Source organism: Neolamprologus multifasciatus, chromosome 17, assembly GCF_963576455.1.
Source record: "Neolamprologus multifasciatus chromosome 17, fNeoMul1.2, whole genome shotgun sequence".
Taxonomy (NCBI): domain Eukaryota; kingdom Metazoa; phylum Chordata; class Actinopteri; order Cichliformes; family Cichlidae; genus Neolamprologus; species Neolamprologus multifasciatus.
In genome coordinates, this window is record NC_140455.1 from 117,837 (window position 1) to 140,654 (window position 22,818).

Genomic DNA, 22,818 nt, shown 5'->3' on the forward strand with positions numbered 1-22,818 from the left:
GGTCAACTATAAGATAATCCACTACTTTATTCACGATTCTGGTAACTGAGTGATCTTACTGAGATCCACATTGAACTGAAGTTACAGAACATCATTTTGGAAACGCCCCATTTGCTGCCAGTATCCCAATTTTCCTGCTCACTAATACGAGTAAATGAGTCATCAGTGTTTCTGTAGGATGAACTTTGACCTTTCTCTTTTTCCCCTCCCCTTTTAGGTATCGTGACTACAGGGAGCCTCCAGATTCTGCCGAGCCTTACTCTTACACTCTGCAGTTCTGGCACGTCCTGGCAGCCCGGCTGGCCTTCATCATTGTTTTTGAGGTCAGTCTTTTGTACTCACTGACAAATGACAGCAGGCTGCAGGCTGCCTTTGGAATTGGATTCCTTCTTATTATTTTGTCAACGGGTTTTCACCTTTCTCTCTTATTTATCAGGACCAACCAGCAATGCTGTGAAAAAGTACTTGACTCCCTTCCTTCCCCCTTCAAACTAATTCAAATTTTATAGAAAGATAAAAAAGAGTAAATGCAAATTTCATTTTTTAAATGATGATTTCATTGATCAAAAAAGCTATCTTACCTCGACCTTAGTCTAGGTGAATTAGTTGTTGTGAACCATAGAAAAATTAGTTTTAGATTACGAGCCACACACAGGAAGACCTGTTGAATCAAGAATTCACTTAAATAGAACCTGTCTGAGAAGCTGAAGAGGTCTAAGAGATCTGAAAAAGAGGAACATCATGACACGATCTGAAGAAACTCAAGAAGATCTGAGAGAACAGATGAGAAACAAAGTCATCGACACCGGGGTGGAAGGGTTACAAAGGCATTTCTAAGGCTGGGGGATCATTATTCACAAATGGAGTAAACTTGGAGCATTCACAGGAAAGTCCACCCTTCCAAAATTTCTCTATGAGTGCATCAGCAACTCATCAAGGAGGTTACAAAAGAAATGCAGGCGTAAATTGTCCCTAAAGGTCAAAGGTCAAGGCTCAAAAATAAGAAAGACACTGGGCAACAATGGCACCATGGGAGAGTTGGTGGAGACAGCCACAGCTGACCAAAAATAACATAAAGGCTTGTTTCACAATTGCCAGAAACTATCTCACATCTGCCATAAAACTAACACAACATCATACAAGCAGGCAGACATGGTGGTAACAGTGTGGTGATCTGGACCTACCTTGCTGCTTCAGGACTTGGACAACTTGCTGTAATTGGTTGGCCATGAATTATGCTCTCTACCAGAAAATCCTGAAGGAGAATGAACCATCAGTTCATGCCCTGAAGCACAAGCTCACTTCTGCAGCAGGACAATGATCCCAAATACACCAGAGAGTCCACCTCTGAATGGCTAAAAATAACAAAACTTCAGGTTTTGGAGTGACTAGTCAAAGCCTGAACTTAAATCTTTGACCTTAAAAGGCCGTTCATGTCTGAAAACTCTCCAGTGTTGCTAAATTAAAACAGTTTTGCAAAGAGAATGCCTCAATTTCTCCACAAAGAATTGAAAGACTCATTGCCAGTTGGCACACTTGATTGCAGTTCTTCCTACCAAGGGCGGCACAACCAGTCATGTTTAGATGGATTGTTTTCCCCTTAAAAATAATTTAAAATTGCATTTTGCATTTACTGGGGTTACTTTTGAATAATAATAAAAGTGTTCAATGATCTGAAACATGCAAGTGTTACAAATATGCAAAAAAGTAAGAAATCATGAAGGGGTTAAATACATTTTCATAGAACTGTATTTTTCTCAATATTTTTCTCTAATCTAAAAAAGCCTAATAGAGACATGGCTCTAGTGAATATTTTTAACCATGACCCATCAACTCAAATCATTTAGAGACTAAAGATTTGATGAAGTGCAGAAAAGTGCAGCCTCAGAAGCCCAGTCATGTTCTAACGTTGCTGTGACCAAAATAGAGTCATGCAATTTAAAAAAGCATGTTCTGCTTCTTGTGTTTGGCATTCTGATCGACCTGTTCCAGCTTTCAGCGGCTGGATGAGTGCACTCTTCTATTTTAGCTCGCACACTCTAAGTAACATTGCAACTAATCCAGATTTAGGAGGTGTAAAAAAAGCATTTTATAAATCCAGATTAGAGCTGCTCGGGTGCAGTGTATTTATCAGAGAGGCTCAAATAAACGTGTCACTCGGAAATTTTTACCATCTTTCAAATCATTTGTTATGCTTTGGTTTGTGATGCATTTAACTGATAAAGAGGCAGTCTTTCCTATTAGGACATAACAATCAAAGAAGAAAACCATTACTGCATCTTATCACTTCAAAGTGCTTAGCATAGTGGAGATATAGCTCTGGGATTTCTGATAAAGTTCTGTGTTTTTGTAGCATATGGTCTTTGCCATCAAGACTCTGATCGCGTACCTGATCCCCGACCTTCCCAAGGACCTGCGAGACAGAATGCGCAGGGAGAAATACCTGATTCAGGAGATGATGTATGAGGCTGAGCTGGAGAGACTGCAAAAGGAAAAAAACGAGAAGAAGAAGAAAGACAGGGTCCACCATAAGGAATGGCCCTGAACACACCAACAGGTACATGTAGAGAGATTTTCTTCAGCTCTATTAAGGCTGTATATCAAAAATGGCTACCATGATGTCATTTATTTGTTTGTGAAGACCAGCATTGGGGTTGTTATTTAGGAAAAGTATTGCTTTATTACTTTTATTAAATGTAAGTATGTTACTGAATTACTCGTCGGAAAGAGTAAATTTCTTTTACGCTACTCGTTACATTACTTTAAAGTTACTCTGTAAAATGGCCTGAAACACAGTGTCATGTAATTACTATTTAACAAACCTCAGGCTGCAGTCCCACACATCAGCCCAAATCCCTATCCTAATGAGGACAGGCCTACAATCTTTCTTTTAGTAGTTGCATATGAACACAACTCAAAGGGGCTGCTGCAGTGATTCTGCTTAAGTGGCATGAACAGGTGGAAACAGAGGCTTCAAGTCTGATGACTCATCATTTAACTAAGTGAAGATCAAGCCTATTAAAGGTCAGCGTTTGGTTGCTGGGTTGGGGTCGGCATATACTCTGGGTTTTTGGCTAGCTTTGCCTTAGCATGCTGTCTGTGCAGACATGTGCAAAAAATAAAGTTGCTTTATCAGTAAAATGTGGCTATTTCTTATCTACATGCAGTTTCCACTTTTCTCATTCTCATCCTTTTATGAAATTAAAATAAAAGTGATGCACATAACTCCTCAAAGCTGATGCTGCTCCACCATTTTACTCCACCCAAATTCAGTTGATTGTAGTGCAAGTACACAAGACGAAAAAAAGTGTTTGATGTGGGGTGTTTGTTTGTTTTTTTCATTTCTGCTGCTGATAACTGAAGAACCTTTGTAAAAGAAGTAAAGAGATAATTGTAACTGCAATATAATTGCTGGATTTAGTATCATATTAACATATTACATTACAGTATTATGGACAAATGTAATGTGATGAATCATATTACTTTGCATGTGTTGTATTAGTTACTGGTGTAATGTTTACTTTGTAATGCGTTACACCAGTACACTGGTGAAGACCCATGTTGATGATTTAAAGTTATTAATTTGACCACTGCTGTTATTTTAGCCGGTATTTAGTGCCTAAAATTAGAATACCATAAAGTGGATGGGCGACATATAATAACCACAGAGAGGTTACACTGATTTGTAGTGGCATTTACCACTTTACTCACCACGTTCTCATCCCAACGCATAACATACTGGCGCATGTGACAGAACGTCGGTATGTTACGCATTCTGAGGCATGAGAGCCAAAAGGAATGAATCTATACATGTAAATGTGTTTTATGTTCTGATCATGAATCACTCTAGAAAACACTATGTGATAGGTTTAAGCTTATGGTTAAGGTTCTGGTTCAGGCTGGAAGGCAGGGCTGGAGCGTGTGTTCCCACCACGAGCGGCATTCTGTTGGATTCAATTGAGAATCTGGAGAATCTCATAAGGACGCAGAAGGGTACCTCTCGCGTCACTATGAGACTCCTCGGGCTGTGACAAATTGTCGGTATGTTGCGCGTTGGGAATGAGAATGTTCTGGTTTTACTACTTTTTAAAGATTTTTACCGCTAAGTTGTAAAAGTTTAAAAAGTCTGAGTTATTAAATACTTAGCGGTGTGACTCAGGTATAGAGACCAAAAGGCTGTAAACATCCCTGTTTCCGCTATGATGTTTTACCAAGGGGGTCTTTGGAGACAGTCTTGAGGAAATGCAGTATTTGGCATTAATGCATTAGCTTCCATTTTCAGCTCTGGTAGTTGCCATTTACTCACAACTAACATCTTCTTATGGGGATGTCAAGAGATTTATTCTAAAGACACTTCTTCAGCTAAGAATCTAAAGGTAGAAACACACAGACGCTGCAGCTTTTACTTGCAAGGGCATGATCACAGAACGCTCACACCAGAGTGGGGGCCCTGTGATGTGCGCTTTGTTCCTGCACTTGCCTTTATTTATATACAAAAGTAATACAACAGTGAATACGTCTATTCATTAACAGAGGAATGTTAGTATGTAGGGAGTGAAGATAAAAGTGGTTCAGGTGTATGTGTGTTTGTGTGTGTTATTCTGAAGGATGTGGCCCCTCTTCTTGAAGATAAGAGCAACCAGCTCCCCTCTTCCTGGCAGGAGTGAAATGATAACAGCTTGCTCAGCTATTATCACTGTGAGAAAGAATTTATAAAGCAAGTCTTGATTCCAACAACAGTCTAAGTCATAAAAGGGTCATCATGCACTATGCTATAATATGCAAACTTATATCAATAAAAGATTATACTGACTACTAAGTACAATTTTATATTGACAGGGGACTACAAATTTCAGTCCACCAGAACAGCTGTTGCAGTCTTGTATTTACTGTAGCTAACTAGCAAATTGTGCTAACGTTTAGCTCTGACTGAAAATGTGAACTGATTGAAAGCCTGGTTTAGGTTTTTTTTATCTATATCCAGTCTATCCACAGAAATTCAAAAGCCCATCTAATATCGACTTAATAAATGTACAGTTGTATGACCAGGAAATGAAGGTTCTTGTGTTTAATAAGTGTTATAGTCACTTTTAATTGGCATTTTCTGTTACTGGACTAAAACCCAGACATTTAAATTCATTACAGAGTAAAGTTACTAAGCTACAGTTCAAGTTATTGCTCAAAAGATGACATTAAAAGCAGTTTTCTTCTGCCATGGATGAAAGCCGTGTATATTCAGTACAAAGTGTATTCAAACTGCGATCCAAAAAAATGTAAATAAAGCTGTTTGTTTGAAATGTTTCTCGGTGTTTGCAAGCTTTACACGAGTGTCTCTTATTTCCAGGTAGTCAGCAGGTCTTTGGTTTTCACAGCACAGTAGAGGGAGGGTGCCGGGTTTCCTGCATGTACTGGACTCGTCCCTTCCTCCTGCTATGTCGGACCAGCCCCTCCTGTTGGACAGTTTCTGAACTGCATCTAGCTCACCGTAACAGTGACTTTGGAGCTTATGTCTGCAAAACTAAGAGAAGTGCTCTGGAACATTTGGCAGTGGGATTTGCTACTTTTTCCCCTCCAGTTTGGACTCTCAGCAGGGTACATCTTCAGATCCTGAATGTAGATTTTAAGCAAGATGAAACTTTTCCACATTTTCTGTTTTAGATGAGAGGACCTACTCTCCTGAGCTTACTAGGTAACAAACCCTGTTTACATTTCTTCTTGCTAAGGGAGTTCACATTTTGCTTTACTGTAAATAAATGTATTTAAATGAATGTCAGGCTTATATGCTCTGCTATAGTGTAGTGCAAGAAAAATAAAGTAATGTAAAGACCTATTCTATCAAGGCTATGGCACTGTCCACAGTTTGCCTATATTGGAAATGCTTTCCACTTGAATTTAGATTGATAACTGCAGTAATAAATATTATTTATTGTAAAGACATTTGACTTTCCCTTTCTTGATTATATCTTGAGTCAGTAGATGTTTGTTTATTTAGACATTATAGTCATTAACACTGAAAAAAAAAACGTCATGGTAAGTTTAATGCATGGTTTAAAAGTACAGGGAAACAACTGCAAAAATTGAATATGGAAAATTCTTATTTTTTATTTTTTTTTATGTATTTTTACTTTTTTTTCATTGTAGGTAAGTCAGCACTCACTAAAAAGTGAAAAAGGTGTATTTATTTAATTGAGTTCCTACTACAAGGAAACAGACTCATATATATTTCTAGTTATTTAATTCCACAGTAAAACCACAGAGGCAAAAATGTCAACTTTCTTTAGAGGTGCAAACCAATACGAACCAATGGGATAAAAACAGTCAGCAATAATCAAATGGATAATATCTTTATTAATGAGTATTTACTCTCATACTTCTTCTACAATTGGTTCATTATTTTCTTAAAATATATTTCCCAATAAAAAGGTTAAAATAAAAGTGAACATGGTAAACTATTTTCTGCTACTTCATAGAGTACTTTTATTACCCCGCATTTTAGAGGAAGATATCAGACTTCAAGTTACTTTTTTATTTTAACAGGAAGTAGAACTCTTGAAATTAACAGTCTCTTTTCGAGAGTGCTCTGAGCCAAGACAAACAACATGAGGTCCACAACCCTGATTTTGACCCAGGGCTCTCTTCCCGTGTGGAAAAGCACTCACCACTGGGCCACATTAACACACTGAGGTCAAAGTCATCACTGAGAGCTACTTCTGGCTGCTCCCCCACCACCGCAGGTAGCTCCACATGTTTGTTTTGACAGTTCCTGATGCATCACCAAAGGGGATTATTGTCCCCGGCTAGAAATGAAGTAACATTTCACTTTCGAGGCAAGTGTAAAAACCAATACTTTTCTACTAACAGTACACAATCAGAAAATGTAATTTTTTGTTTTATTGAATCGTTCTCCTGAGTCTTGGTAACCAGGGAACAAAGAAAATAATCATTCTAACATGTTTGGCTAAAAGGGAAACCAATGGCTGTAACTTTTTTGATTGGTTACTCTTTACAAAACTGTCACTGACTTTTCCAAAGGCTGCCATCTCAACCTGATATCGTTAAAATGGTGCCAGATCCAAGTAAATTTAACACAGAGTCTTCTTTTTTATTCATTCTTTCTTGTATTAAGAAGAGAAACTTTATCTGTAATGGACTCTGTTTTGTAGGGTTGTATTGCTGTTTTTTAACATCACTTTCACTGCTCAAATCTTTCATGACACCACCAGGTATTGAGTTCAGAGGTGCGAATTGTTGCGCATTTGAAATACTCTAATCCTGAGTAACGCCAGCATTTATCATCCCACACCAACAGAGGGAGTCAGAGCCTTAATTTGCAGTTCACATTTTGTTAACTGGCCAACCTCTTGCAATATTAATAATACCCCGATGAAGACAGAGCCATAGCTCAAAGCAAATTAATGAATTCCTATAAATTCCACGACAGCCTCTAGATTTGCACTCTTTTGTAGTTCATACACAAAAATGAAGGAATCATTGCTATCACCAATAAGATGTTTTTCTATGCCCAAACACATCTGTTTGTCAAAGGTCTGTCAGTATCTGGTCATTTTGAACATGCAAATAATCATAGATTAAAGAGCAGAGGATTGTCCTCCAGCATGGATTACTTTGGTGTGGTGGCCTTTGCGCAAGCTGCAATTTGATTATTAAAAGCAGGGGACAGAGGAGGCAAACTGTTTTGTTTCCTATTAAGGGGAGTTTTCTACCCTGTAAGAGGATTAAGCCTGACACACGCTCAGGAGTTACATAAGGCCGTCAGAGGATAACATCTGACATTTCCTCATATCCTGTATTTTGGCAGTTCGGCACTCTGTGAAATCACTATAGTTAAAAGGTACAAGGTACGAGGTTTCAAAACCTCAGCGTTTTCTCCTCTCACTGACAACATTTAAAAGAATCTGTGGTTTTCAGGTTATGTTGTTTTAAAGCTCTGTATTCTGTGGATCTCAAATGGATCAAATGACTAAGTCTAACATGAAAGGTGCTGCTTATTGTTTAGTGAAACCACAGAAAGTTGGTTGAAACCCTAAAGTTCCATTCACTCCTGCTCATTTAAGTGCCATTTTTAAATGCAGAATGCTGCTGTTTTGCTGGTTTTTTTAGCCAATAAACCCCCTGAGAGGAGGTTTCTGTGGCAAAACAGCCAGATTTTTGTCTCCAAAGGCGGTGGAGGAGACCAAAACAAAGATAAAAGGAGAGTTCACTCACTGGGCCCACGTCCTCATTTGAGGTTTGACAACGTTTTAGTAGATAGAGGTGAATGGCTTAAATATGAATTGGCGAAGGCCTTGAAGGGGGTTGGCGGTGGCTCCCGGACCCCATCTCCAAAAAGTATTCTACTTACATTAACCAAGCAGACAGAAACATAAATGCTTGTCAACACTGTGATTGTTGTGTGTGATGAATTTAATTGTTGGTAACGTGAAGGTCTTAGTCTCCTCATAGCTGCTTTAACAAGAGTCACTGGGCTGTATTATAAGACAAGGTAGCTTGGCTGATAAAAAAAAAAAATACAGAACATTGCAAACTTTCTTTAAGCATCTCACAGAGAGCTGACTTCAGATATTAAATACTAGGAGTTGTATTCCCCCTAGCATTAAAGTAAATCAACAATTAGGAAAGCCAGACTTTGAAATTAATGCATTCATTATTGTGGCATCATGCCAGCTTCTGTGAGTAGCTGCATCAGCACCTAAACTTTTGTGGATAATTTTATTTTACTGCTGGCTCTAATTTGGTGGACTTGCACAGTGATTTACATACAAATTTAGAGGAAGGGGAAAAGACAGTCATTTGTTATAATGGCTAGTCAGTTCCCTGTTCTATTTAAGCACTGTGGTGTGTAACCACAACCGGTGGGCAGCCTGCTGAAACATTGCTACATCTAGTTCACAGCTCCCCTGCTACCTCCTCCACTACATACCCTGGTCTCCACATATCCTCACTGCTTCAGTGATTTTGACTTCTTTCCCCCAAAATGAATTCTCTCGCTCTCTCTCTTTTTCTCTATCTCTCTCTCTCACACACACATACAACACACCCAAGGTTCTGAGGACCTGCAGCTAGCCAGGAGTCTGTGATCCTAAGTTGTCACATTTACAACCCGAGTCAGCATGAAGCCATTGCTGTGTGGTGGAAAATGTCTTGCCTGGATCCTGTACCAAAGTTGACACCATAAGTATCAGGCGGTTGCCTTCACATCACATATGATGCAAACATTTGATTATCTGCAGAGATCCCGAAGGAACAGCTGCATGTTGAGGATGGCCTTCTTTGATTTCTTAAGTGCATTTAATACAATTCAGCAGCTGCTGCGGAGAGAGAAGCAACAGGAAATGTCAAGGAACATGCCCACCATCCCATGGATCATTGACTACCAGACAGACAGGCTGGCGATGTGTTGTAGAGGAGCTCTTCAGGGAACTGCGCTTGCTCCATTCCTGTTCACCTGGTTGAATTACTGAGTGATGGACAGGAGGACGAGTGCAGGGCACTAGTGGAGGATTTTGTGTGGTGGTCTGGAAGAAATCAACTTCAGAAGGAAAAGGATGAGGTCTACACGGTCCATGTCTGGGGTCTGTTTCTTAAGTAAACTGAGATGCTTCAGTGTCTGCAGTGATGGAGATTTTCTATCAGTAGTGCTGGTGAGTAAAGTGTGCTTTGCTGTGTTCTGCCAGGGGGAGCAGCATTGGACATAGTGACACTAAAGACTGAAATTCGATATTTTTGATTCTTGGTAGAGAGGTCCCTGAACTGTTATCCCTCATGGATCGTCCTGACCACCCTGTGCACCATTTACAGGCGGGAACACCTCATTAATGAATTATTAATGAGAAAGTATTATATAAAATATGTAATACATTAGTATTATTAATAACAAATATTTTTTAAATCTTTTATAAAACTTTATAAAAGTTCATTTATACAGCTAATTGTTGTTGTTGTTGTTGTTACAAAATAATTTCTGAAATATGGGATAAATAACATATTTCTTATTCTTCTTATTATGAAACTTGCGTGATGAAATCCAATGCACATACAAAATAAAGCTCACAGCTTCATCATGGCTTCAGGTACAGATTCCTTTACAAATTCTTTCTCATGTGTAATATTTGCATCAATCAGTGGCTTAAGCAGAAGGCCAGGTGGCTGGCAGCACATGTTTTCTCCCCCTCATAATGTAGACAAATCTCGCCGTGTGCCAGTAACCCGCCTTCTTTAAATGTCAAGGCTCCAGCTGTTTACTCTGTACACTGTTAACAAGCACCTCTTGGAAGCTGCCTGGCAGACTGTTTGCACACACTCAAGCCTTAGACAGCAAGTCCCTGAAGTGACATCCCAGATCATCACAGCAAATACCAGGAAACCAAAAAAAAAGAAAAGGTAACTGAACACTCCTCACTCCTGCTGCTTTGCGGTGTGGTTGCCACAGCGACACGGCTGACATGTCCATCTCTATTTTCCTCCATCTACTATTCTTCACTCTGTTTCTCCTCCACTCTTCTTAGGACTAGCACAGACACACACACAAACTCACATTCTCATATTCTTGGAGTCTACTACTGACTACATAGTAAAACACTGAAAGTAGAGCTTTTATTTCTCTTTGAAAACACGGGCACATGTCCGAGGCATTTTAGTCAACCATCTTCCTTTTGGTTTGGGCCATGCTGGTAACAGCGCAAAATCAGTCTGAATGTCACTTCAGTTTCAACTAACAGCAGCATTTCAGACAAGCTGGAGACAGGAAATAGAAGACTGACTGAGACTATTGTAAAGTGAAGTGCAGTAGCTCAAGCAGGAGGACATTAGAGCATGAATAACAATCTCTCACAGAAAGGAAATGCTTAATTTTTGATATGAAGTAGAGATGATGCATTGAGTATTTATTTTTTCGTCACCTTTCTTACTCAAATATGTTGGTAGACATCTCTGCACTGAATCATACCTGTTATTAATCTCTGTCTCTCTTCCACAGCATGTCTTTTATCATGTCCTCCTTCTCTGACCCCAACCGGTCGCAGCAGATGGCCCCGCCCCTCCCTGAGCCTGATTCTGCTGGAGGTTTCTTCCTGTTAAAAGGGAGTTTTTCCTTCCCACAGTCAGCAAGTGCTCGCTCCTATTGGGTCATCTGATCGTTGGGGTGCTTGCTCATTAGGGGGTCATATTGTTGGGTTTTTCTCTGTATGTATTATTGTAGGGTCTACCTTTGAGGTGACTATTGTTGTGATTTGGCGATATATAAATAAAATTGAATTGAATTGAATAGAAAAACAGTTTTTAACCACTGAGTCAATTTACTCGTCAAACTTAAAGCCAGAGTCAAATATTACACAAAAGGGCTTCAAATGGGTGGAGAGAGGATGGCTTTGAAGGCTTCACAAAAATTGTTAGCAGTGAAGGAATTAATATAACACGATCAGTTGAAAGGCGGCTCGTTACAGGAAAGACATAGCAGCGCTTGAAAAATGAAAACTATCAAAAGTGAACTGTTCATGCCCACTGACATTAACTGCAGTTCAAAACTGACAAAGTGAAATGCTGATGTAAACTGAAGACACCTTTGTTTTCTCAGCTTGTTTTCTCGCCTGACTGAGAAGGTTAAATGCTTCCTGGCTTTTTGGATTGTTGTCTCTGGGGTTAGCCCAGGGCCCTTTAGGTATACTAATGATTAGAGAGCGGAGAGGGCATTTCTGATAAAAAAAAAAAAACGAGGAGGATGGGAGTTCATAAGAGTCAGGCAAGTTTGGTGTGACAGCTAAAGTTTGGCTGAAACTGGCTCACGCAACAGACAAAATTCCCAAATAAAACAGAAAATTTACTAAAGAATGAGCAGAAAAAGAAAAGAATGAAGGCATTGCTATCAAAGTCAAAGTCCAGACCTTAAACCTGATTGAGGTCTGGACTGATCGCTCTCGCTCTGCAGGCCTACTTGTTGTTCCTAGAGTATTTAAAAGTAGAATGGGAGGGAGAGCCTTCAGTTTTCAGGCCGCTCTTCTGTGGAACCAGCTTCCAGTTTGGATTCGGGAGACAGACACTATCTCTACTTTTAAGATTAGGCTTAAAACTTTCCTTTTTGCTAAAGCATATAGTTAGGGCTGGACCAGGTCACCCTGAATCCTCCCTTAGTTATGCTGCAATAGACGTAGGCTGCCGGGGGATTCCCATGATGCATTGAGTTTTTCCTTTCCAGTCACCTTTCTCGCTCTCTATGTATTAATAGACCTCTCTGCATTGAATCATATCTGTTATTAATCTCTGTCTCTCTTCCACAGCATGTCTTTTATCCTTTCTTCCTTCTCTCACCCCAACCGGTCGCAGCAGATGGCCGCCCCTCCCTGAGCCTGGTTCTGCCGGAGGTTTCTTCCTGTTAAAAGGGAGTTTTTCCTTCCCACTGTCGCCAAAGTGCTTGCTCATAGGGGGTCATATGATTGTTGGGTTTTTCTCTGTATCTATGAAGCACTTTGAGGTGACTTTTGTTGTGATTTGGCGCTATATAAATAAAATTGAATTGAATTGAATTGAAATTCTTTAGCAAGATCTTGACAAAACTGTACATATCCTTAATTAACTGGAAGTCATAAAGAACAGTGTGCTGACATTCCTCAAGTTATTGCTGCTGAAGGTGGTTCTATAAGATACTGAGTGAATGAGCTTCCCAGGCCTCAACAGAGTGCTGTGAAAACTTTCACATGACTGTAGGAATGGGACAAATGTGTGTGTGCCTGTTAGAAACAACTCAACAAGCACTGGATCATTTTCAGGTGAGCAAACAGTTTCCCATTTTCCACATTAAAGCGCTCTTACTCTTTCACTGCCATGTGAAAGAAAGAGAAAAACAGGACTACCCTTTTCAAAAATAGTGTAAGATCACATCACTGATGTGAGAAGCTGTTTGTGACTCAGCAGGTGTTAAAATTATCTGGATGGAAAATAACATCATTGTAGTAATAAAATCAAGAACTCTGTTGAAAATGAAGATATGTGACTGAGAGGGAAAAACATTGAACGCAGCAATCATTATCTAAAACATGACAATACAGCTGCAGAGCTATTGTCACAGTTAAGAGAGCTCAAACACATGACACAACTGAGTGGCTTAATGAAAAAACTTTAGATTACTTCACAATACCAGGAGTTCACAGGTGAAAAGCAGAATCTCAGGTCAGTAAGTGATGTCTGTGATTGTTAGAAGAGTCTTTCCTGTTATTTCTCTGCTTTCTGTCTTCCTTTCTTAAAAATGGGTCAGCTCCTACACTCCAGATTTCCAAGACAGGGTTTCTTTTCCAGAAAACACATGAGAGACAGAGTCAGGTAAGAACATCCAGCAGGCACAGCTAATGGGAAGAGGAGGTGGAGACAAGCAGGCAAGTCCATCAAAAAGTAGAACTGAAAACAGCAAAAGCGACACATGCGTATCGTTCTGGTGAAAGCCTGACTGAAATGGTACCACTGAATGGTAAACAGGTGCACCTGCCTGGGATGCAAACTGATGGGAGAGAGAAAAGGAGATCAAAAGAGGAGGAAAGGGAGACTGAAAGCAGGTCTGCAATGGAGGACATGGAGACCATGATAATTGCCTTGATATAAAAATATTTATTATCATTTTCCCGCTAAATGTCGAGATCTGGGCACAGGTAGGGCTCCAAGTCAAAGTACAACAGTTGTGATGGTCCCAGACTCCACTAGGACACTCCACAGTTTCCAAACTCTCTCTCAAATCCAAACAAAGACTGCTCACCACTCTCCCGTCCCCAGGCAGACCTGAGCACAGGGAAACAGCTCTTTCACAGGTAAGTGGAAACATTAACTTAAGGCTTGGAGCCTGGCTGCACTAACTGATGCAAGACAATGATCCAGTGAGGACTGAACAGGACATCAGGAACAGGTCTGTGATTAAACCAGGTGTTTGGAGGCAAAAGGAGAGTCCTGCTTTCGCTAAACACACATCTACATACAAATGAGTTGGAGAGAGAGAACGCACAAGAGGAGAGAAGGACTGTGACACAAAATGCTTTAACTTTGACTTTGGTCAGGTGAAATAAAACACTTTTACATATAAATATTATGATTAAGCCCAGGTCTATCTCTTTATATTGTGATTGGTTGGCAGCCAGGACTGAAGAGATGGGCAAATAGGGACCGAGACTGAGAAAACTAAAGCAAGTACAAGTACAGCAGAACTTATAGTACAGATCTAGGAAGCATCCCAGAGAAGTTTCTGATACTAAAAAAAATGTAGTTAATTTTTAAAAATCCTTTAAAAGTCCTTCAAGCTGAGAACATCTCATTTATTTTACTCTTGTGAAGCCATTTGGCTGTGATAGTCTTTAGTAACAGAGACACTCGCACATCTGCAGTGTGCACCACTGGACAGATAATGAGGATTAATAACATGCCTTAGCAGATCACATCTTCTCCAGACACCGACCCTACATTCAGACTGAAATATTTGATCAGACAATTTTAAGGGCAAAGCAGCCAGTGTTTTTCTCACAGAGGAAATTACTTTGTAGATGAGACTCTCTTCTTGCCTTCTTCCCACAGAATCTGGGTCAGCTTCATCTGCTGTATCAGTGGCCCCTCGATTGAGTCTCTACAGTCTCTTACTGTCTCATCGCATGCTGCACCTCAAACTGGCTGTCTTAGAACGAGTAATTGCCTTTTGAAGGGCAATGTGCCAGCCCAGGAGAATATGTGAGCCACGTTGAAACCTCAGATTGCACATACAGATGTAATATAACAGACATTTAAGCAGACAACAACAGCAAAAGAGCAGCAGCTACCACACAAAGTGTTTGGCTTTATGGAGGTGGCAGAGAGCACTTTCTGTAGCATAAAATACAACCCATACACTAGGTCTCAATGGTATCAGATACAAAAACAAATTCTTATTAAATACTTTATTTAAACAGGTATTGTCACTGGGTTTGACATCTCTTTCTCAAGATAGACAGCTATCACCATATATAAAAAAAATTACGTATTCCACACAATCAAAAATTAAGAAAAACAACGTTTAAAAAAAAGCAGGTTGTACATTTGCAATAGCCAGATCAAAGGAAGAGCCACTGGCATATAAAACTGTGTCATCTGCATAAACATATATAAAACAGTTTTGAAGGCTTTGCTTCAGGCTTTGTGCATGTTGACAGAAGAGAAAGCATTTGTACGTCATTTGATTTTTTTAGGGGAGATTCAGTTGAACAGCACCTACTCAAATCAGAGACATTATCAAAGTCAAAGTTAGCTTTATTGTCAAAGACCATATTTACAATCACACACAGGAATTTGAAACTGCAATGCTTCCATGGCCCTCAGTGTACACTAAAACAATATAAAGATAAAAAGATAAAAATAAAATGGGAGCCTTATGTGCAACACAATACTATACAATCTTATTTAAACAGCAGTGTCCAACGCAATAATAGTGACTGTGGGCAAGTTCGTGTGCGAGTGGGGTGGGGCAGTCAGTGAAAAGGAAATGGTGGCAGTTCAGAGTTTTGTATGTTTCAGAGGGAAGAAGTGAACGCAGGAGTTCGTGTGTGAGAGCAGGGAGTGAATTCAGCATCCTGACAGCCTGATGGTCAGAGCTGTCTCTCAGTCTGCTGGTTCTGGCCAAGAGGCTCTTCAGTCTCCTTCCTGAGCAAACTGAAGAAACTGTTAGACGGATGAGTGGAGTAACCTGTAATTCAAAATCCTGCTCCTCACATACAAGGTCTTAAATAATCAGGCCCCGTCTTATCTTAATGACCTTGTAGTACCATATCACCCTATTAGAGCACTTCGCTCCCGCTCTGCAGGCCTACTTGTTGTTCCTAGAGTATTTAAAAGTAGAATGGAAGGGAGAGCCTTCAGTTTTCAGGCTCCTCTTCTGTGGAACCAGCTTCCAGTTTGGATTCGGGAGACAGACACTATCTCTACTTTTAAGATTAGGCTTAAAACTTTCCTTTTTGCTAAAGCATATAGTTAGGGCTGGACCAGGTGACCCTGAATCCTCCCTTAGTTATGCTGCAATAGACGTAGGCTGCCGGGGGATTCCCATGATGCATTGAGTTTTTCCTTTCCAGTCACCTTTCTCGCTCACTATGTATTAACAGACCTCTCTGCATTGAATCATATCTGTTATTAATCTCTGTCTCTCTTCCACAGCATGTCTTTTATCCTGTCTTCCTTCTCTCACCCCAACCGGTCGCAGCAGATGGCCCCGCCCCTCCCTGAGCCTGGTTCTGCCGGAGGTTTCTTCCTGTTAAAAGGGAGTTTTTCCTTCCCACTGTCGCCAAAGTGCTTGCTCATAGGGGGTCATATGATTGTTGGGTTTTTCTCTGTATCTATGAAGCGCCTTGAGGCGACTTTTGTTGTGATTTGGCGTTATATAAATAAAATTGAATTGAATTGAATTGAACTGTAATGCAGAGGGCTTTCCGGATGAGGTGGGTGCAGTAGATGTACTGGAGAGAGGAAAGAGAGGTACCTACGATCCTGTCCGCTGCTCTTACTACCCATTGTAACTAAGGCAGGAGACATACCACACACAGTGATGCAGCTGATGTGGATACTCTCAACGGTGCTCATAGTTGGGGTTGAGGCTCTTGCTCTTCCCAGTTTGTGGAGGAAGTAGAGTCAACATTGGGCTTTACTGACCAGCAATGATGTGTTTTTTGACTAGGAGAGATCTTCTAAGATGTGCACACCCAGGAACTTGGCTCCATAGCAGCACCACTGACAGTGCAAGATGTTCAAGATCTATTAAAAAAAACATTAAAATGTATCAGTAAAATTAATTGGTTACATTTAAAATGAAATAAAATTTACTTGATTAGTAAATGTTCATTTTATATTGGCCATATTTTTCTTAATGATTAATTATTTGAATATATAAGCCCTTGATTTTCTATATTTCATTTGTATTTTACTCACATTTATTGCTTCATATTCATGATAATGAATTGTGATATTCGTGATAATGACTATCAGGACAGTGGTTATTAACTTTGTCTGTTTCTGTGATTTCTGCTTCAGGCTCTGTGCATGCTCCAATCATGGATGTTTTCAGATAATAATGACAATACTGAAAAAAGCTATATATATATATATATATATATATATATATATATATAGCTTTTTTCAGTATTGTCATTATTATGCTACGGCAAGGAGGAGTCAGGACGCCAGGTCAGGGGGGAGATTTCATCACCCCCACCCGAGATTGGGTACATAGCCCCAAGTGCGACAGGAGAAGGATCGTTGAGTGCGAGAGGAACTGACCTGAAATATAGGATCATGGCCAAGCTTGAAACCTGGATCCCCCGAAGCCGGTTACCAAGATTATGTGAAGTACCCTCAGAAGGTCTGCTAGATGATGTTAATGCAGCAATACGGACGATACCTACAGCCACGATTACCGACACTAACAAGCTGATCTACAATACGGCAGCAGTGATCAGTGAGATGCTTGGCTACAAGTTGAACAGCCACAAGGGGCAGTGCCCTCCATGGAGAAGGAGACTAGAGGGCAAGATCAAAGTAGCACGGAGGGAGGTTAGCCAACTAACGGAGTTGCAGAAAGGTGCGACAAAGAAGGTGCATAAGAAATACAGCAAGCTGTCCATACCTGAGGCCTTGGAAACTGCCAAGCAAAGACTCACAGCCTTGGCCAGCCGCTTGAGGAGGTACACCAGAGAAATAGAAGGCAGGAGAATAAACCAGCTGTTCTCCACAGAACCAGCAAAGGTGTACTCTCAGTGGCAAGGGAACAATAATAAGAGAACAGCACCACCAAGGCTGGAGACGGAGCAATACTGGAAGAGCATATGGGAGAAGGACGCAACCCATAACGGCAATGCTCAGTGGCTAGTGGATCTGAGGGCAGACCATAGCGACCTCCCTGAACAGGGTCCAGTAACCATCACAGTGGCAGATATCCAAGAAAGGGTCTCCAGTATGAAGAGTTGGACAGCACCAGGGCCCGACATGGTTCACCTCTACTGGCTAAAGAAGCTGACTGCACTCCACGAGCATCTGGCAGCACAAATGAACCAGCTGCTAGTTAACGAGGGACACCCGGAATGGCTAACCGAAGGTCGGACGGTCCTGATCCCCAAGGACCCCAAGAAGGGACCAGTCCCCTCCAACTACCGACCAATAACCTGCCTCAGTACAACATGGAAGCTCCTGTCAGGCATCATATCGGCTAAGATGAACAGGCACATGGGTCAATACATGAGCGGGACACAGAAAGGAATTGGCAAGAATACCAGAGGCGCAAAACACCAGCTACTGGTAGACAGAACAGTCAGCTGAGACTGCAAGACCAGACTGACCAACCTGTGCGCTGCCTGGATTGATTACAAGAAGGCCTATGACTCAATGCCCCACAGCTGGATACTGGAATGCCTAGAATTGTACAAGATCAATGGGACCCTAAGAGCCTTCATCAGGAACTCAATGGGGATGTGGCGTACAACACTAGAGGCCAACCTCAAGCCCATAGCACAAGTCACCATCAAGTGCGGGATCTACCAGGGAGATGCTCTGTCCCCACTGCTGTTCTGCATAGGCCTGAACCCCCTCAGTGAGATCATTAACAAGACTGGCTACGGATACCGACTACGGAACGGAGCAGTTGTCAGCCACCTCCTGCACATGGATGACATCAAGCTGTATGCCAAGAGTGAACGAGACATCGATTCACTGATCCACACTACCAGGCTATACAGCAATGACATTGGAATGTCGTTCGGGCTGGAGAAGTGTAGTCGGAGGGTAACAAAGAGAGGGAAGGTAGTCAGAACTGAAGGGATTGAACTACCAGAAGGCAACATTGCAGACATAGAGGACAGTTACAAGTACCTGGGGATCCCGCAGGCGAATGGGAACCATGAAGAGGCCGCTAGGAATGCTGCAACCACCAAGTACCTGCAGAGGGTCAGGCAAGTCCTGAGGAGTCAGTTGAACGGTAAGAACAAGATCCGGGCCATCAACACCTACGCCCTGCCCGTGATCAGGTACCCTGCTGGGGTAATAGGCTGGCCAAAGGAGGAGATAGAAGCCACTGACATAAAGACAAGAAAGCTCCTTACCATGCATGGAGGGTTTCACCCCAAGTCCAGCACCCTGAGGCTGTACGCTAAGCGGAAGGAAGGGGGCCGGGGACTGGTGAGTGTCAGCACCACAGTCCAGGATGAGACAAGGAACATCCAAGAACACATTGGGAAGATGGCCCCAACTGACCGAGTGCTCAGTGAATACCTCAGGCAGCAGAAACCCAAGAAAGAGGAGGGAGGAACCATCATGGAAGGACAGGCCCCTGCACGGTATGTACCACCGGCAGATAGAGGAGGTGGCTGATATCCAGAAATCCTACCAGTGGCTGGACAAAGCTGGACTGAAAGATAGCACAGAGGCACTAATCATGGCAGCACAAGAACAAGCTCTGAGTACAAGATCCATAGAGGCTGGGGTCTATCACACCAGGCAAGACCCCAGGTGCAGGCTGTGTAAAGATGCCCCAGAGACAATCCAGCACATAACAGCAGGGTGCAAGATGCTAGCAGGCAAGGCATACATGGAACGCCATAACCAAGTGGCCGGCATAGTGTACAGGAACATCTGTGCTGAGTATAACCTGGAAGTCCCGAGGTCAAAATGGGAAATGCCCCCAAGGGTGGTGGAGAATGACCGAGCTAAGATCCTGTGGGACTTCCAGATACAGACGGACAAAATGGTGGTGGCTAACCAACCGGACATAGTGGTGGTAGACAAACAGAAGAAGACGGCCGTAGTGATCGATGTAGCGGTTCCGAATGACAGCAACATCAGGAAGAAGGAACACGAGAAGCTGGAGAAATACCAAGGGCTCAGAGAAGAGCTCGAGAGGATGTGGAGGGTGAAGGTAACGGTGGTCCCCATGGTAATCGGAGCACTAGGTGCGGTGACTCCCAAGCTAGGCGAGTGGCTCCAGCAGATCCCGGGAATAACATCGGAGATCTCTGTCCAGAAGAGCGCAGTCCTGGGAACAGCTAAGATACTGCGCAGGACCCTCAAGCTCCCAGGCCTCTGGTAGAGGACCCGAGCTTGAAGGATAAACCGCCCACAGGGGCGTGCTGGGTGTTTATATATATATATATATATATATATATATATATATATATATATATATATATATATATATATATGTATGTATAAGATTTTACCAGTACATTGAAACACTCTTGCTAATAAGACATGAAATTGATGCTGCAGAAAGCTGCTATTCTTGGGCTTTAGCGCACATAGTGGTAAAATTTACATTTTCATTTTAATGAAATATTTTAATGCTCAGTGTGCTCTCATTGCTTTATTTTCACGCACATTAGAAACCTCAACAGGCCTGCCTGAAGTCCAGACCAAAAACATTTGGAGTATAGTGAAACTAAAAATACAACACAGAAGTCCACAGCTGGACTGTTAAGCAGCTGGAATCCTGTATGAGACAGGAATGGGACAACATTCTTCTCCCAACAGTCCAGCAAATGATGTCATCAGTCCCAATTTGTGTATTGAAGTTAAAAGAAGAAGGGCTGTTACGTTGCCAATTTTCTTGAGACGTGTTGCTATCATTAACTTTAAAGTGAGCAAATATTTTACGTTTATATTTCTTTATATTAGAATGGTGCAAACATTTGACATAACTGTGTTATTACCCCTGTAAGCAAGCATTAAAAGACATCCATGCACCCTTTGCCCCCACTCTTGTTAATGTATATGTTGCACTGCCATTGTCATTAATTCTGAAGGAAACTTTGGTGACTGTCATGTAATACACATGAATTATTGATGGCTCTTTTTTGTTCTGTGACATTTAATTCTAGCCTTTCCATTTGCTTCTCCTGCCCATTTCCCCGTGTCCTTGTTTCTCTCTTTGTATCCCATTTGTCTGTGTTAGCTGCTTTATAGTCACGTCCAGTTTTATTTTAGTAGTAATGTGTGTCTGTGTGTGGGGGGAGCTGCTTTGCCTCCTTCCTTGTGATTGTGTGCCTTGCCCTCATAGTCCTTTGTCAGTTGTCAGTGTGCGTTTGCTGTCCGCCTGTCATGTGACGGCCCAGTATCCCTCTTGTCTCCATGTTAATCCCTCTGAGTTTATGCTTTCTTTTCTGGTCCTAGTTGTTTGCTGGGCTTTCTGTTAGACTCTGGGCTTGTTGACTATCCAGCTCAACCTGTTTTGTTAAAGTGACCTTTTTACATCCACCAGCCTGTTGTCTTCAAGTCTTTGAATTTTACCCTAACACACAGGATAACGTTTCCTAGCATTTCTATGTGGGAGAGTCCTTTTGCAAGTGCTAAGGACACACACATCCAGAACATAAAAGTCACATTCTCACACAATCTATTTGCTATATGATATAGTAGATGTCTGCACCATCGTTTAGGGTGCATGTGTACTCAATCAAGTATGACAGGTCCCTCATTTAAACTACTCTCTGAAAGTCAGGTTTCAATGTCTGAGGGGCATTAACAGCAGTACATAGAGCAGCTAGAGTAGATGACGATGTGTAAGATGAATCACTGAAGGCCAGGGAAATTTTAATACATGGTATTAAGACACTATTTATATCCCTCTGTTTGATGTCTTATGTCAGGGAAATGACACAACCTGATCCTTTCAGTGGTTTTAAATCCGGAGCTGCGGTTTTGCATGATGAATAAATTTTAATTTGTGCATTTATTTATTCTCACCTGGTGTTTAAAACCACAGTTCAGGTTTGGATACTCAGTCCTTGAAGTTTGAGTGCTGCAAACGGAGACCATTAATGATACCTGACGGCTACGATCTACAACAGTTACTTGAAATGCAAAATTTGCACATTTGAAAATCCTTTGGCAGTTTATAAGTGTAAAAAAAAATAATTGCACCTCATTTCTGCAATTAAGTCCTGTGCTGTTATGTCTTTTTTCAGATGAGGTACTCTTACTGGTTTTATCTCTAAAATAGGAATGTGTTTCTTGCTGGTGTTTCAGTGAAACTTCAAGGCATTTGACATTTCTGTCCAACCTGGAGACACTTGCTTATTCAGTTGCTTGCAGCATAGGAGTGTGCAATACCAGTCAACTAAGGTCAACAAATGACTGGCTCATAGCCAGCATGATCCTCCAACATTATACGGAAATACAAAAATCCTTTTGACTATAATGTTAAGTACAAGTATTTCATTGAGCAAACGTGATGCTGCCTTCACCAGCATATGAATTTGATGACATCACATTCTTAATCTATAGGTTTAATATAATGTTGACCTACACTTTGCAGCCATAATCACTTCAGCTCCTCTAGGAAGGCTTTCCACAAGATAGTAGGAGTGTAGGAGAAGAGCATTTGTCAGGTCAGACACTGATGTTGGATGAAAAGGCCTGGTTCACAGTCTCTGCACTAATTCATCCCAAAGGTGTTCTGTTGGGTTGCGGTCAGGAACCTGCAGCCCAGTCTCGTTCTTCCACACCTAATTTGCTTTGTGTATTTATGGATCTTGCTTTGTGCAGTCATGCATAGTCTTGTTGGAACAGGAAGGGGCCATTCCCAAATTGTTCCCACAAAGTTAGTTCACCAGAACTAAGGGGCTAAGCCCAGCTCCTGAAAAACAACCCCACATCATAATCTCCCCTTCACCAGACTTTAAACTTGGCACAATGCGGTCAGACAAGTATTGTTCCCCTGGAAACCACCAAACTCAGACTCGTCCATCGAATTGCTAAATGGAGAAACACGATTCGTCACTTCAGCAATCACATCGCCACTGCTCTAGAGTCCAGTGGCGGTGTGCT

At 41.5% G+C, this 22,818-nt stretch overlaps 1 protein-coding gene across 2 annotated transcripts in view; it reads left to right on the forward strand.

Annotated features, from left to right (window-relative positions):
* The window catches only part of LOC146498613 (anoctamin-4-like), a 64,969-nt gene extending 48,823 nt beyond the window's left edge, over nt 1–16,146 (forward strand). For both annotated transcript variants that reach the window (XM_085137458.1, XM_085137459.1), the window contains 3 exons: nt 218–323; nt 2,354–2,557; nt 5,345–16,146. In XM_085137458.1, the coding sequence (XP_084993584.1) occupies nt 218–323; nt 2,354–2,545 (298 nt within the window). In that variant the 3' untranslated portion in view covers nt 2,546–2,557; nt 5,345–16,146. The remainder of the gene's footprint in view (nt 1–217; nt 324–2,353; nt 2,558–5,344) is intronic.
* The last annotated feature ends 6,672 nt before the right edge of the window (nt 16,147–22,818 follow it).